The 14874-nt window shown below is 35.7% G+C and overlaps 1 protein-coding gene across 2 annotated transcripts in view; it reads left to right on the top strand.

The window, feature by feature from the left end:
• LOC150078439 (uncharacterized) overlaps positions 1-14874 on the top strand; it is a 308908-nt gene that overhangs the window by 76494 nt on the left and 217540 nt on the right. For both annotated transcript variants that reach the window (XM_090384725.1, XM_090384724.1), the window contains exon 6: positions 11009-11191. In XM_090384725.1, the coding sequence (XP_090240851.1) occupies positions 11009-11191 (183 nt within the window). The remainder of the gene's footprint in view (positions 1-11008; positions 11192-14874) is intronic.

Raw genomic sequence — 14874 nt, 5'->3', positions numbered from 1 at the left:
ATGATGTGGTTACAAAGGAACTGGATGCAAAAAATAATTTTGATATCATATATTTGGATTTCAGGAAAGCTTTTGACACTGTTGTGCATGGAAGACTATTGTACAAATTGGAGCAGAATGGTATTAAGGGTAAGTTGCTACAATGGTTGAGTGGAAAAAGACAGAGGGTGGTAATCAATAGGTGCTGCTCTTCGTGGACTAATGTTATTAGTGGAGTCCCACAGGGTTCGGTGTTGGGTCCTTTGTTGTTTTGTATATTTATCAATGATATTGATGAAGGTATATCAGGCTTAGTGTCGAAGTTTGCAAATGATACAAAGGTTGCCAGGGTTGTTAATGACAGTAATGGCAGTGTGCTACTGCAACAGGATCTAGATAATTTGGGCAGATGGGCTAAGAAGTGGCAACTGAAGTTTAACCTTGACAAATGCAAAGTACTGCATATGGGTAGAAGTAACCCCAGAGAAACATACCAACTGTGTGGTACTACACTTAAGGTGGTAGAAAATGAAAAAGATCTGGGAGTAATTGTGCAGTCAGATATGAAGTTTTCTGAGCAATGCAGACAGGCTGCCAGGGCAGATCATGGGGTTTTGTCAATGATATATAGGAATTTTGCTAGCAGGGAAAAGGAGGTGATTGTCCCTCTGTATAAGACAATGGTCAGGCCACACCTTGAGTACTGCTTACAGGTCTGGAGGCCTCATTTTAGGAAGGATATTGTGTAGTACTCTAGAACCAATTGTAGATTTGCTTGAGCATGTATACAGAAGGGCAACAAGATTGGTGAGGGGAATGAAGGGATCCTCTTACCAAGAGAGGCTTAAGTTCTGCAAATTGCAGTGGCTGGAGACTAGGCACCTGCACGGTGATCTGATTGAGGTGTATAAGGCTTTGAATGGGTTGAGCACGCTGAATTCTGATGGAATTCTTCCACTTGTTCAGATTACGAACCTAAGGGGGCATAAATTCAAATTAAGAAAAGACAGATGTAGAATAGATGTGTGGAAATTTGCCTTTAGCCAGCGGATGGTTAATTGCTGGAACAAACTTCCATCTGTTGTTGTGGAAGTTGATAGGTTAAATAAATTTAGGGAGGAATTGAACAGGCATTTGGAGGGAATGGTGTGGGGGTTTTTTTTTTTTTTTTGCTGCTGCTGCATAAGCTCATACACTTGCTTTCTTGCATCACATGCCACTACTACAAGTTGATAATAGTATCCACAGAAAAGTTTATTTTGGCATTATAAGAAATTATTTGCTAAGGCAGTAAAGAATGGGCAAAAGGAATTTTTCACATGTGTGGATATAAACAAAATGGCATAAATCTGATCACACCCTCACATAATGGGTGTTAGAGAATCTTGGGGAACCCAACTCATTTTGTGGGTGAATTGAATCAGTACAGCACATCGGTATTTGCAGATGAAAGATCCTATGTAGTGAAGAGAAATTGGGTGACTGAAACTGGGAAGCATGAAATGAGTGATATTGAAATTGCAGAAAACTGTTTATTAGAAAAACTTTCAAGCTTAAAGGCAAGCAAGGCTACTGGATTTGATAGAATATACTCCATAATTTTGAGGGAGGTGGAAAGTGAGTGCATTGAACTAATTTGAATTAATTAAGAATAATTGTGAGGTCATCATTGGACTCAGGTGAAGTTCCTTTGAATTAGAAAACTGCCAGTGTAATTGCCAATACATAAAGGCAGTTCTAAGAGCAAAATAGGTATCTGCAGATCGGTCGATCTGACTTGCAATGGTATGGAAAATCATAGAGGAAATTAAAAGGGTGCAATAGAGGGGCATTTAGATAGAAATAGAACTCTGAAAGCTATGGTTTATTAAGGGGAAAATCATTTAATTTTTTTTTTTAATGAAAATCCCAAACACAAACTGTATTGAAACTTATAGTACTGTGCATGGGATGAAGGAGATAGAGGGGACTTGGAGGATGCCAAAAACTTTGCTCTGGAGACTAAACACAGGTTTCACTACTTCAAGCCTCCAATAAGCAAAGTGGTGGTATTGCACTGGTTGATGAGAGTCATCTTTGCTATTTTGACATAGTTATTCCTGACTAGATATAAGAAATATCTAGTCAGGAATTGTTGTTAATGGATCCTCCAGGATCAGAATGAACCGTGAGCTTGACAATCTTATTCAGGGTGTGGACATTGTCAGATTTGTGAAGAGCCAGGGACTTGCCTGTTTGGGACATGTTATGAGAATGTATGACAGCAGAACAACTAAGAGGATAATGAAATGGAAACCTACCAGTAGGAGGGCGAGAGGAAGACTGGAAAAGATGAATGGATGACATAGAAGAGGACTTAAAGATCATGAGAATAAGAAGTTGGAGAAGTTTGACTTCTGGGAGGGCTTACCGGTGGAACATTGTTGAGAAGGCTAGGACCCACCCTGGGTTATAACGCTAGAAGAAGAAGATATAAGAAATAATTTCGACTTTGCTTAATTGGATTTTAGCAAAGCATTTGACTCCCTTCTCTCCTGAGAGGTTACTGTGGAATGTGTTGGGATCACAGGTAAGATTCTTAAGGTGAATTGCAGGGCAGAAGGTTGTAATTATGGTTACTCTTCAGTGGGATTTCAGGAATCAGTTCTGTGAATGCTTGTTTCTGATTTTAATGAATACCATCAGTGGAACAGCACAGTTGGAATAATGTGTCCAAGTATGGAGACCTAGAAAATTACATTGAGCTTCTTGAAAGGGTTCTAAGATAACTGGCTACTTGGTGAGACTGCAAGAAGGCTCCCATATGAGGAAAGATGGTTTCTAATCTGTGGACTATACATCTTGGCAACCAGGCACCTTATAGGTTATAGATTAAGGTCTGCGTGGCTCATAGGAGACAGTAAAACGAATGAAGGAAAAATTTTTCGCTGTTAAATTGTTTCCTTAGCAATAAATTCAAATTACAGAGGAAGAGGTTTAGAATGGATTGCAGGCTGTGAGCAGCTAGTGAGTTTATGGAATGAGAATAAGTTACCTCTGCAGGTGGTCAAGGCCAGCAGCTTGAATAAATGTGTTAGCTGGATGGTTACTATGTAAAGAAAGGTAACACGTTGGTTTTTAATTTTTGTTTATTTTTATTTTTTTTATTATTTTTTTATTTTTATGGAAACCCCAAACACGAAAGGTATCAAAACCTATAGTACTTAGTACCGTGCATGGGTTGAAGGAGAAGTATGGGGAGAGGGGATGCCGGAAACTTTGCTCTAGAGACTAAACATGGGTTTCACCACTTCAAGCCTCCAATAAGCAAAGTGGTGGTATTTCACCGGTTGATGAAAGTCATCTACCACCTCTGATTTTTATTTTTTTCATAACACTGGGAAGGGGGGGAAGAAACATAACTCCAGAGCAGATTCTAAAGGAAATTGATGTACTGATTCCAAAAATAACAAAATTATGTCTCTGTCATGTCTTAAATGAAGGTACATTGAAAATTTACTAGCTTAACAAATGACCACTTTCAAGTATAATACAGTAATATATATGCTACCATAATAATGAGGCTTACTCATTTTAAAATACTTCGATCAAACATACAATGTGTTATATACAATGTTTTCTTAGAAATGTTTGCCACTCAGAATTTTTGTTATAGTCCATTTTGCTTTCCTTCTTAATCATGGTAGTAACCCAGGAACCTAGATATCACTTTTCCATCGTGGGTATGTCTTAATGAAAGCATTCCTCTTGCTCTTCGCTTACATCTCCCAAATTTCAAGGGAAAAACCAAGATGGGAATGAAGAATATGAATTTAAGGGTATTCAGCAGATGTATCTTTAATGTTGCAGTAAAGGTGGCACCAGAGAACCATAATCTTCTTTCCTTTTTCCAAGAAATCCATACACAACTGCTAGGCTGCTAGTATTTTGCAGCTTTGTTTCAAATCATCCTTGAGATTTTTTATTTGAGCCCACTGAAAATTCCTTGTTTCAATTTTGTATCCCATGAGATTTCAGGACCCTAGAAACCTGATGTGAAAGGTTTGGGTAGTATGGGATAAAGGCGCTCGTGGCGGAGTTATTACCTTGAACGGTCCTGTTGGTCGCTGCGTGGTTACGAGCCTGTAAGTCGCACCTATCCAGGATACTGGAATCCTGTTATTGAAGCAACCATTCTCGTGACTGACAAACGGTGACAACGTTACCATACTTCACAACCACAGACTTTTCAACTTCCAACAGTTGTTGCATCACGCAGTTCACTATACATGACTGCCATCACACGCTCTTAAGTTCTACGTTCCCATAACTTTCAAACCAACGGTTAACTGATGAAGTGCAACATAAAGCCTAAAAGTTTTTGAATATACATACCACTGTTGTACAAATGGAACTTTAATAAATATATATGTGTAGTGTTCTTACTAAGTGGAACCGATTCTGATTTTTGTCTTGCCTGTCGTTGAATACTTCTAATTATGCCTAGTGTATATCCCCTGTTTAAAAATCTTTTTGACAGTTCCCCGAGTTCGTCCTTCAGATATAACTCAGGGAACTGTCAACAAGATTTTTAAACATGATATACGCTGGGCATAATTAAGGAGTATTCAATGACAGGCGAAACAAAAATCAGAATTGGTTCCACTTAGTAAGAACACTACACATAAATATTTTATTAAAGTTCCATTTGTACAACAGTGGTATGAATGGTTTATTAAAATTTTTAAAAACACAGAATTTAAAATAGTTGCACAACCGATAAATAAACTCCAGGCAATATTGAGGGTGAGGAAGACAACCTCAGTCTCTAACATGGAGCGAACCAATATAGTCTATAACATTGCTTGCGGGGAATGCAACTCCTTTTACATTGGTTCTATCCAAAATTATCTTTCAATGCGATTACAACAACGCCAGGCATCTGTGAGAGCAAAAAGGACGGGTGCTTCTGAACTTTCCTTTCATACTATACAGGAAAACCATGTTTTTCTTTTTAATGAGGCTAAAGTAATTAGTATAAAGAATGAATACACAACTCTTAATAGCCGAAACACTGGAAATGAAGTTAAACTCCAATTCTATAAATGTACAGAGACCATATGCCATTTCGGACTCGTGGACCTTTACGTGTATCTATGAATAGCAGTATTCACATTGGTTAACAAAAATAATCATGTGACGGTACACTAATTTTAAATTCAATTTGATTTATGAGAGAGAGAGAGAGACGGGGGGGGGGGGTATTGTTAAATAAGTCACTTTACTTCTTGTGAACATGGTTCATAACCAAAATAATCTAGTCACTTGTATAAAGAAGTATAGTCTAGATTATTTTAACATAGTTTGACAATTGCCTTCTATTTCTAGCCTGTTATTGCTGGTGGGTTTAGTTTTGGGTGGTTTGATGTACATCAGCTATGCTTTGCTCTTCCTTGATGGCAGCAAGTACACATTGGGAATTGAACGAAAGATTAGTTTCATAAAACCCATATAAATTAACTATCTTTTAGTATGGATAATATCACTTTATAAACTTAGATTTTTTATACTATGTATTAACCAGATAAATTTGATGTGAGCGTCATGTGAAGAATTTTCTTATAAAAAGGTATGAGAAGTTATCTTAAATTTAAACAATGAAATAATACAGTCGATTCCGGTTATTTGGGACACATCGGGACTGTGCATTTTGGCCCGATTAAGCGGCTGCCCCAATTATCCGAAGTTTCACGTAAATAGTTAAAAATACAATTTAACTCCCCCCCCCTTTACAATTAGTTCACTGTACAATCAAATCACGTTACGACGAACTCAAAATAGTAAAGTACCGTTCACCATACGATGTGCAGTAAGCGCCGGTCATTATGATCACGTTTGTGAATTGAATTTTAATTCTATTAAACAGTGATTCTAATTAGCGAAAATAGGAGGAATATTATCCACAGGCTATAAAAGTAAAGATATATTAAGCACAAACTTACCCTTTATTACCTTACCAATTAAAAAATTAAATGATACGTGAAAATCGGAAGAATATACGTGATAATCGGAATAATTAATACGTACTGTAATATGTACATACTAACTAAACTAGTTGACATTTCTGTTCACTGACATTTGTTGGTGGGGACTGAAATTTAAAACAGTAAAAAGATAAGCAATCAATAACAAAGAACAGGGCACACAAATTGCAAGTAACACAACACGCGCAAGTGAGAACGGAGTAACAAATTAGGAAGCTTTAAAAATAGGAATGAAGAGAAGATCTGAAAATTAATTTTTTTTATTTGATTGAAGATTTCATGGAAGTGTAAACACATTTTACCATAATAACCCACAGAATTCCAACTGCCGGTATTATCGCAAATTCAAGAAGATCGAGTTTACTGTCCGTTTATGATAGATTGCACTAACAGAAAAGCCCAATAAACAGGTGACTGCTAATTGTTTTTATTGTTTTATGGTTGTGACCTCCAAAAATCCGACCGAACTACGTGTTACGGTCGGAGATAATCGTAGGGTAATCTCCAGTGCTGAGGTCTCCTGCCCCGATTAAACGGCATTTTGTCCCAATTAAGCGAAGTAAACCCTGGCTATTTTCTCGATTGGTTTTTGTTTTTTAAGATTTGCCCCAAATAAACGGCTGCCCCGATTAACCGGTGGCCCAAATAACCGGAATCCACTGTATATTATTTTATGTATATATTATATTATTTTATATATAATATAAAATATACTTTCAGAGCATAAACACTTTTTAATAAATAAATAAATGCCTTTTTGTATTAAGTAAAAATTAATGTAACTTTTTTATTTATTACTATTTATTATTATTATTATTATTTATTTATTTTTTTTTTTTTGGGTGAAGTAAAAGCCTGTAACTTTCTTGCACTACTCTTAGTATTAGCCATATGAAGCAAGGAAGTCCAAGTATAAGGTTAAATGAATTACAACTAACAGCATGGAAAAATAAAGAGTACATAAATAAATAAATGATCATAAAACAAGGTGTACACACACATCTTATCAAGAAGCCACACCATGACCATCGTTTATAGCCCAAAGTATATCGATTAGCCAGACAGTTTAGTGCAAGGTGAGCAGAATTTTTTGCAGAATTATTTTATTTTTTTTAAAGCAAAATCAAATAATTCTGTAAAAACATTTTGCTGAACTTGCACTAAACTATCTGGCTAATCAAAATACTCTGTGCTTCCATAAACCATGGTCATGTTGTGGCTCCTTGATAAGTTAATATGTACTTTGATGTATGATAATTTATTTATTTATATTTTGTCTTTTCTATGCTATTAGTTGTAATTCATCTAACCTTATACTATTACATAATGCTACAGTAGACTGTCGAAATAACAGCACATTGAGATCGGATATATACATACAGCGCAGATGTCTTGCAGTGCCGTAAAAAGAAAATGGCAAGTCACATGAGTACTGTATTTGTTTACTTTCACCATTTTGAAAGTGAATTCTGTACTGATATCACGGATTATACTGCTGTTTTACAATTATTTTAAAATAAAACCCCCTCACTATGGCTCCTAAAGTTAATAAACCTCATACAGAGAAGAAAGAAGAACAACGTTAAAGCCTAGTGACAAACTTGATATAATCAAAACTATTACATTAGGGTCACCTGGAACGTTAATTCATATACCCATGTGTATTGTGTGTGTTCTCTGGTCGATTTGCTTGTTTTGCTGGACGAAAAACCCCAGTTTCTAGGTGAAAAACCTTTCTATCCATTCCTGAGATGTATTATTTTAGATTAGTAAATGTTTTAATTTGTGTTTTATAAATAGAATAAATAGGCTTAGTAGCATTTGTTAGTATATTTTTTAAATTTAGCTAGTGACTTTGTAAGTTACAACTAGCTACTTCTACCGGTGTTTTGGCTGGAATATCATGGCTAACCAGTAGCACAGAAGAATAGTAGGGTTTTAATTGTAATAAATAAGTATTCATCACTTTTTTGGGCATATCTTTTGTATTTAGCTAAGGATATAACTAATTTAATATTATGATCGTTATGGTATGTCATATATCTCTCAAACTTTGATAGCTAAGGTATAAATTAAAACTATATAGCAGAAAACGTATTACTGCTTTAGCTTAGTATAGTTAAGTATTATAGTAGATTAATCAATTAAATTTATTAACCTTATTAATTTACATTGTTAATTTCATCTTATTTAAGTGGAAATCATACTCCAGACTACAGTAGCAAAGCAACTTGCACAAGGAGTGCTGTGGTTTGGGGGAGAACTGAATGGGACGATTCTCCAATGTATCACAGCCTAAAAAAATATGCAACTTTTGAAATGTTTGTGGACTTTCTGTAACAAATCATGATCTAGCCGAGGAGGATGTCTTTGTGTGTGCTAAGTGCACGGAGTATCAAGAAATTAGGTGCTAACTCAGCTGATTTGCATCCATGACAATTCAAAGAGTGAGGTAGATACCCTCGAAGGAATTGAAATGGGGTGTCTATCAAAGGGTGACATGAGTAATTACAGACCTGTTAGTTTAACTTCTGTTCCGGAGAAAATAATGGAGTCACTGGTTAAAGAAGCACTGCAGGATCATCAAGACAAGACGAGACTGCAGTTATAGTTCGTACACAGCATGGGTTTGTTAAGGGAAAGTCTTATCTGACCAGTTTGACTGGATATTATGATGTGGTCACAAAGGAACTGGATGCAAAAAAAATAATTTTCATATCATATACTTTGATTTTAGTAAAACTTTTGATACTGTGGCACGTGGAAGACTACTGTTCAGTAAGGGCAAGTTGCTGCAATGGATAAAAGGATGATTGAGTGGGAAAAGACAGAGTGGTAATCAATGGACACTGCTCTTCGTGGACTAATGTTGTTAGTGAAGTTCCCCAGGGTTTGGTGTTGGGCCCATTGTTGTTTTCTGTATTTGTCAATGATATTGATGAAGGTATATCAGGCTTAATGTCTAAGTTTGCAAATGATACGAAGGTTGGCATGGTTGTTAATGATAGTATGCTACCACAACAGGATCTGGAAAAGTTGAGCAGATGGACTGAGAGATGGCAACTGAAGTTTAATATTGACAGACATAAAGTGCTGCTTATGGGTAGCAGTAACCCCAGATTAGCTTATCAACTGGGTGGTAATGCACTCGGGTAGTAGAGAATGAAAAGGACCTGGTGGTAATTGTAATTGTGCAGTCAGATATGAAATTTTCTGAACAGTGCAGACAGGCTGCAAGAGTAACCCATGGGGTTTTGTCAATAATATACAAGAATTTTGCTAGCAGAGAGGAGGAGGTGATTGTCCCCTTGTATAAGGCAGTTGTCAGGCCATACCTTGAGTACTGTATACAGGTCTGGAGGCTTCATTTTCGGAAAAATGTAGAGCTGCTGGAATGAACTCAGAGGAGGGCAATGAGATTGATGAGTGGAACAAAGGTTTGCTGTTACCAAGAAAGGCGTAAGTTCTGCAAATTGCGGCTTTGGGAGACTAAGCACCTTCAAGGTGATCTAACTGTGGTGTATAAGGCCTTGAATGGTTTGAGCAAGCTCAGTGCTGATGAGATTCTTCCTCTTGCTTGGATTACTCACCTTAGGGGACATAAATTCAAATTTAGTAAAGACAGTTGTAGAATAGATGTGCGGAATAGATTTGCCTTTAGCCAGTGGGTGGTTGATAATTTGAACAAACTTCCATCTGTTGTAGTGGAGGTCAACAACTTAAATAATTTCAAGACAAAACTAGACAAACATTTGGAGTGAATGGGTGGGTGAAATGTGGGTTTTTTTTTTTTTTTTTTTTTTGCTGATGCTATATAAGTTTGCTTTCTTGCATCATATGCCTCTACTAATGCTTATGCTAATTATTTTTATTAATTATACATCCATTATGTTATATATCAGGGGTAGCCAAAGAGTTGATTGCGATCTACCAGTCGATCGCAGATTTAATTTTAGTCGATCGCAGATTTAATTTTAAATATAGAGTCATCGCTAGATTTGTGCAATGAAATTTTTGAGATGGCAGAGCACGGCACGTTTTGAAGGAAAAAAGTAGATTGCATCACAAATTAAGTTGGCCACTCCTGTTATACATAATACCCTATTCACTGATATTAAGGCTGTCGCTGCTTCAGAGTACTGGCAAAAGGTACTACATTTAGACAGAAAAACCAAAAATTGCACTATGGAATTATCCTTTTGAAAATTCTTTCTAATACTTACATGATGTGTGAATTCTTCTCTTTGTGGCCATTTATTTACTATAAAGATGTGTTTATTTTCAAGATTATTGTAAGAAAAAAGGAACACTAATACCACAAAACTAATGTGGAATATTAAAACTACAGTCAGGGTTATGGTAGCAAGTGAATCCTTTGGGACTTCAAAGTGCCGGCTTTGTCTGTTTTTATGCTATCACTTTTATTTTGAATATTAGGGTACTCAGTTACCAGAACTGTACTGTGCTAAGTATAACCTTAATTGTAGCATTAATTTGCTGTATTGGTTTTATGGTATGTGAGCATTCATTTCTCTTTAAACCATTTCTTAACTGATTACTTAGTAATTAATATACCATTGTATTATGTATTTAGTGGAATAATAATTAAATGATTTTACTTGATGCAAAAGTTAAAGAATATTAAAAAGCTTTGTATTAAGGGCTCAAAATTGATGTATTAATTTAGTATTTTTATTAAATTTATTGAGAACCTTATACTGCACCAGCTTACTTGCTACCCTTTTCTGACACCTGAATACTTAAATTTAAAAGTATACATTTAATACTATATGGAGAGAGCCTAAAATACTCATGTCGTATGGCACAAGTGCCTACCATTCTTGCATTTACAGTAGAAAGTTTAAAAGTTATTCCACTATTAATAAATTAATTTTATAGCCATAATGCAAAGCATTATCCCTACAAAAAAAAAAAAAAAAAAAATAGTCAGCTAGATGAAGATATCTTCCATTTACCATTTTTGAAGTTGTCATTTCTGTTTTCAGTTAGAAAGCAAGGAGTATCCTTTGTCAAACTCAGGAAGGCCAAAACACCAGAGATGGAAAAGTTGGGAGCGGGAAAAGTTACATAGTACAGCAAATTATTCGTGCAATTGTGATTTGAGGTTGAATTCAGAGGAAAGAAAGAAGACTGCTGCAGTGGAATGTTTGAAATCTGCATCTGAACAGGTAATCTAAAAATTATGAAATTTAGTTATTATATAATTTCAGCTAGAAAGTGAGGAGTGTCCTTTTTCAAACTCTAATAGGCCATGTTGCTGTCTTGTGTCCCCCTCCCCCAACTAAATGGTTAAATCATAAATTATAGGTAATTTTTTTTTTTTTTTTTTTTTTTTTGTTGACAGACTAAATCCATTTTGAACATTTTTAGGCCAGCATATTTTGTATCTGTATCCCTCACAAGCAGCATCTGCTATCAGTATCTTTCACTTTGAATCATTCATTTCAACTTACTGCCAATAGTCACCTTGGCAGACTGCTGCCTATCATTCAAAATGCACCATGGCTGTTATAGCATAAATCCATCATGTGTTTGTGTGGTTAATTTATGTTTATCTTATTTACGTTTGTTCGGGGGTTTTAAGTCTGAGTTCTTAGAGTGCTATTGATGTTACAAAGAGAAAGGCAGTTTCTGAATAATTTAGGGTGGAAAAGTTTGTGATCCAGAAAAGGGAATCATGAATATGATAATTTCTAGTAGTTAGGACTTTTCTGGTGGGACATATTTTTATTAGAGGTCATAATGTAATTCAAACATTACTGTTCTTTATTTATGGTATGCCTCTGTCAAAAATACTCTTTCTATAAAAATGAATTGTGAGTAAATTGAATCTGCCTTGAGCAGGTGAGTCCAGAATATTCTGAACTCATTTGCTCAAGGCAGTCTTTAGGCCAGCATATTTTGTCTGTATCCCTCACAAACAGCATCTGCTATCAGTATCTTTCACTTTGAATCATTCATTTCAACCTACTGCCAATAGTCATTTTTTGATCCATATTAGCATCAAAGAACTAGCTGCAGAGCTCCAAATTAATCTAGGGTCTGTAGAGAACATCATCCATCAACAATTGCATATGAAGTGTCTGCTAGATGGGTTCCCGAACTTTTGACCCCTTACCAAAAGAATGGAAGGGCACAATGGGCACATGAAATGTTGTTGATATGCTAGGAAAAGCAAGGAGTTTTTTCATGGCTACTCACCTTGGATAAAACTTGGATCCATCACTATGGTCCCGAAACAAACAAATGTGAGAACAATGGAAGCATGCAGAAACATTCTTCCCCCCCCCCCCTCAAAAAGACAAAGTTGCAACCAAATGCTGGCAAGGTGATGCTGTAAGTTTTTTGGGATAAAACTAATGGATTATCTTCAAAAGGGCTGCACTATGATGCCAAAGTATTATTCCAACCTCCTTATAATGCTACATGCTGCTATAAAAGAAAAAAGATGGGGGAAGCTGTCAAAAAGTGTGTGCCTTTCCACAATAATGCCCTGCATATTCCTCGCATGCTGCAGTGAGGTGTGAGCACAAATGTGGGTTTGAAATATTGCCTCATCCTGCTTATTTACCCAATCTTGCACCCTCGGATTTCTTCCTCTTTTCTGCCCTAAAGTCCTTTCTTTGTAGAAAACATAAGAAGTACTGTTACTTGTAATGTCAACACTAAACTTTTTAAACTAAGAAGTGTAGTGATAGTTACCTGTCTTATTGCTTTATGAGTAGAATTGAAAGTAGTGGGGAACATCTACATAGCATTGTTTACTTAAGAATTATTACTTGGGATAGCATTAAATCTAATAAATTGAAATGAATTGCTGCCAACTCAACTGCTCACAATCTCAACATAGCTTTTTTCCACCTCTTTCACAAAAACTCAGTAAAAGTACAGCTTTGCTGTTAAATTCACAATTTTAAGAGCAAAACTGTTGAAACAGTTCAAACAACTCCAAATTTTGCTTAATTTTGTTCTTCATCTAGTTAACAGAATTAGCTTAAAATGTACTGGTATGTGTTGCATAAAATATGGGTTTATGTGATGCATACCTCATGAAACAACATATTGCATACAGTACCAGACTTCTTATCCAGAAAGCCTGAGACCAAAGGCTTTATGGATTTTGGGTCTTTAGTGAGAGAACTTAGAACTCGTGCAGAATAAATAAAGTAAATTTTAATAATATTATAATCATATCAACCAAGTAAACAGCAGAATATTAAAAAAACTAAAATGAGTTTATTTACGAAACAAGAATAAATACAGTACATATAAAATCCTAAAAATAAATGTAGATAAGTATTATAAAGTGTATAATAAAAGGCACTAGAACCCATATAAGAAAAGTATGGGGTGTTAAAAATTCTGCCTATTGAATATCTGTTTGACAGGGCTAAGTTACTTTTTACAATATATTTGATTATGTATTAATACATGCAGTGCAACCTTGATATAATGCAGGTGTTGGAGACATCTTTTAATACCCACTTTATAGCCTGAAGTAAAATGTCTCTAGTCTATATATAAAAGAATATTTTGGAAGATAGTGCTTTTTCACCTGCACACTTTTTGCTTTCCGCAAGGCGGGGCTAACTGCTAATGCATCATACTCCAACAAAGTCTGTCTCAAAGATGCTTTTATATATAGACAGTGCAATAAGAAGGATAGATACATTAATTTTTACGAACTCTTAATTTTTTATAGTCTTTAAATTTTTCTATATACAGTAAACCTCCACTATTTGCGGTACAGTCAGTCCTCGTATAACACGTGTTTACACTACACGAATTCGATCATACATGATTTATAAATAGGGGAACGATATCTTATATAACACGAACCGAATTCGCTTATGCAAGATTCGCCTTGGTGTTTACAAGAAATGGCAGTCGAACGCAAAATCACCCCAACCGAACAACACGATAGGAATGAAGAGAAGATTCTGAAGATGTATTTATGTGTTTTATATCAGTGAAGGGGAAACACATTTCACCATAATAACGTAAAAACCAACACAATTCCAGCTATCGGTATAATCGCAAATGCAATTAGATTGCGTTTACTACCAGTTTATAACAGATTCCACTAGCAGAAATGCAACTGGAAATTGTTTTTATTGTTTTATGGTAGTAACCCCTAGAAATGTGCTTTAGTAAAATGTGAGGTGCTAATAGTGTATTTAGTGCCTTTATAATTTATTAAGTGCCTTCTAATAGTGCCTTTATGGTGTTGTTTATTCAGTTGCTACACCCGCGCAGCTTTGTTTATGTGTATCAAGGGTGCCTCCTCGTTTCGTAATTGTGCTTTATTCCCTAAAAATTAGTAAAATTTTTAATTAAAAGGTATGAAAAGGAAGCGTCCTGGTGAAGACACTGCAGATTCAGAGAGAAAAAGAAAAGCAATATCGATAAACAGAGGCGGATTGGGTCAAAAATTCTCACCCAGGAAAATTTGTAGTGGCCTCATACTATGGTTTATGGCCAAAATCACACCTGCCTCCAGCCCACCGGGGTTTCCCCCGGTAAGGCTTATGGCCAGTCCACCTCTGTCGATAGAGAAAAAATATGAAATTGTGAAACGCTTTGAGTGAAATGAAAGACCACGTGATATTGCACGTGCTACAGACCTAAATGAGGCAACGCCGAGAATTACAAAGAATGCAGAGAAAATAAAAACAACTTTCATAGCAGGAACAACTCAAAGTGTAATTAAAATCCATTAGATTAAGACATAAAGAATTGGAAGAGATGGAACGCCTGTCATCTGTTTGGATAGAAAACCAAACAAAAAAAAGTTTGCTTAAGACAGAAGCAAAAGCATTAGCAATATTTTATTATGTAATAGTCGTAATAA

This window comes from Mastigoproctus giganteus, chromosome 11, assembly GCF_048544385.1.
Source record: "Mastigoproctus giganteus isolate SK-2022 chromosome 11, ASM4854438v1, whole genome shotgun sequence".
NCBI lineage: Eukaryota > Metazoa > Arthropoda > Arachnida > Uropygi > Thelyphonidae > Mastigoproctus > Mastigoproctus giganteus.
Note: the sequence above shows the minus strand (reverse complement) of the source record. Positions and strands in the feature narration are given on the sequence as shown.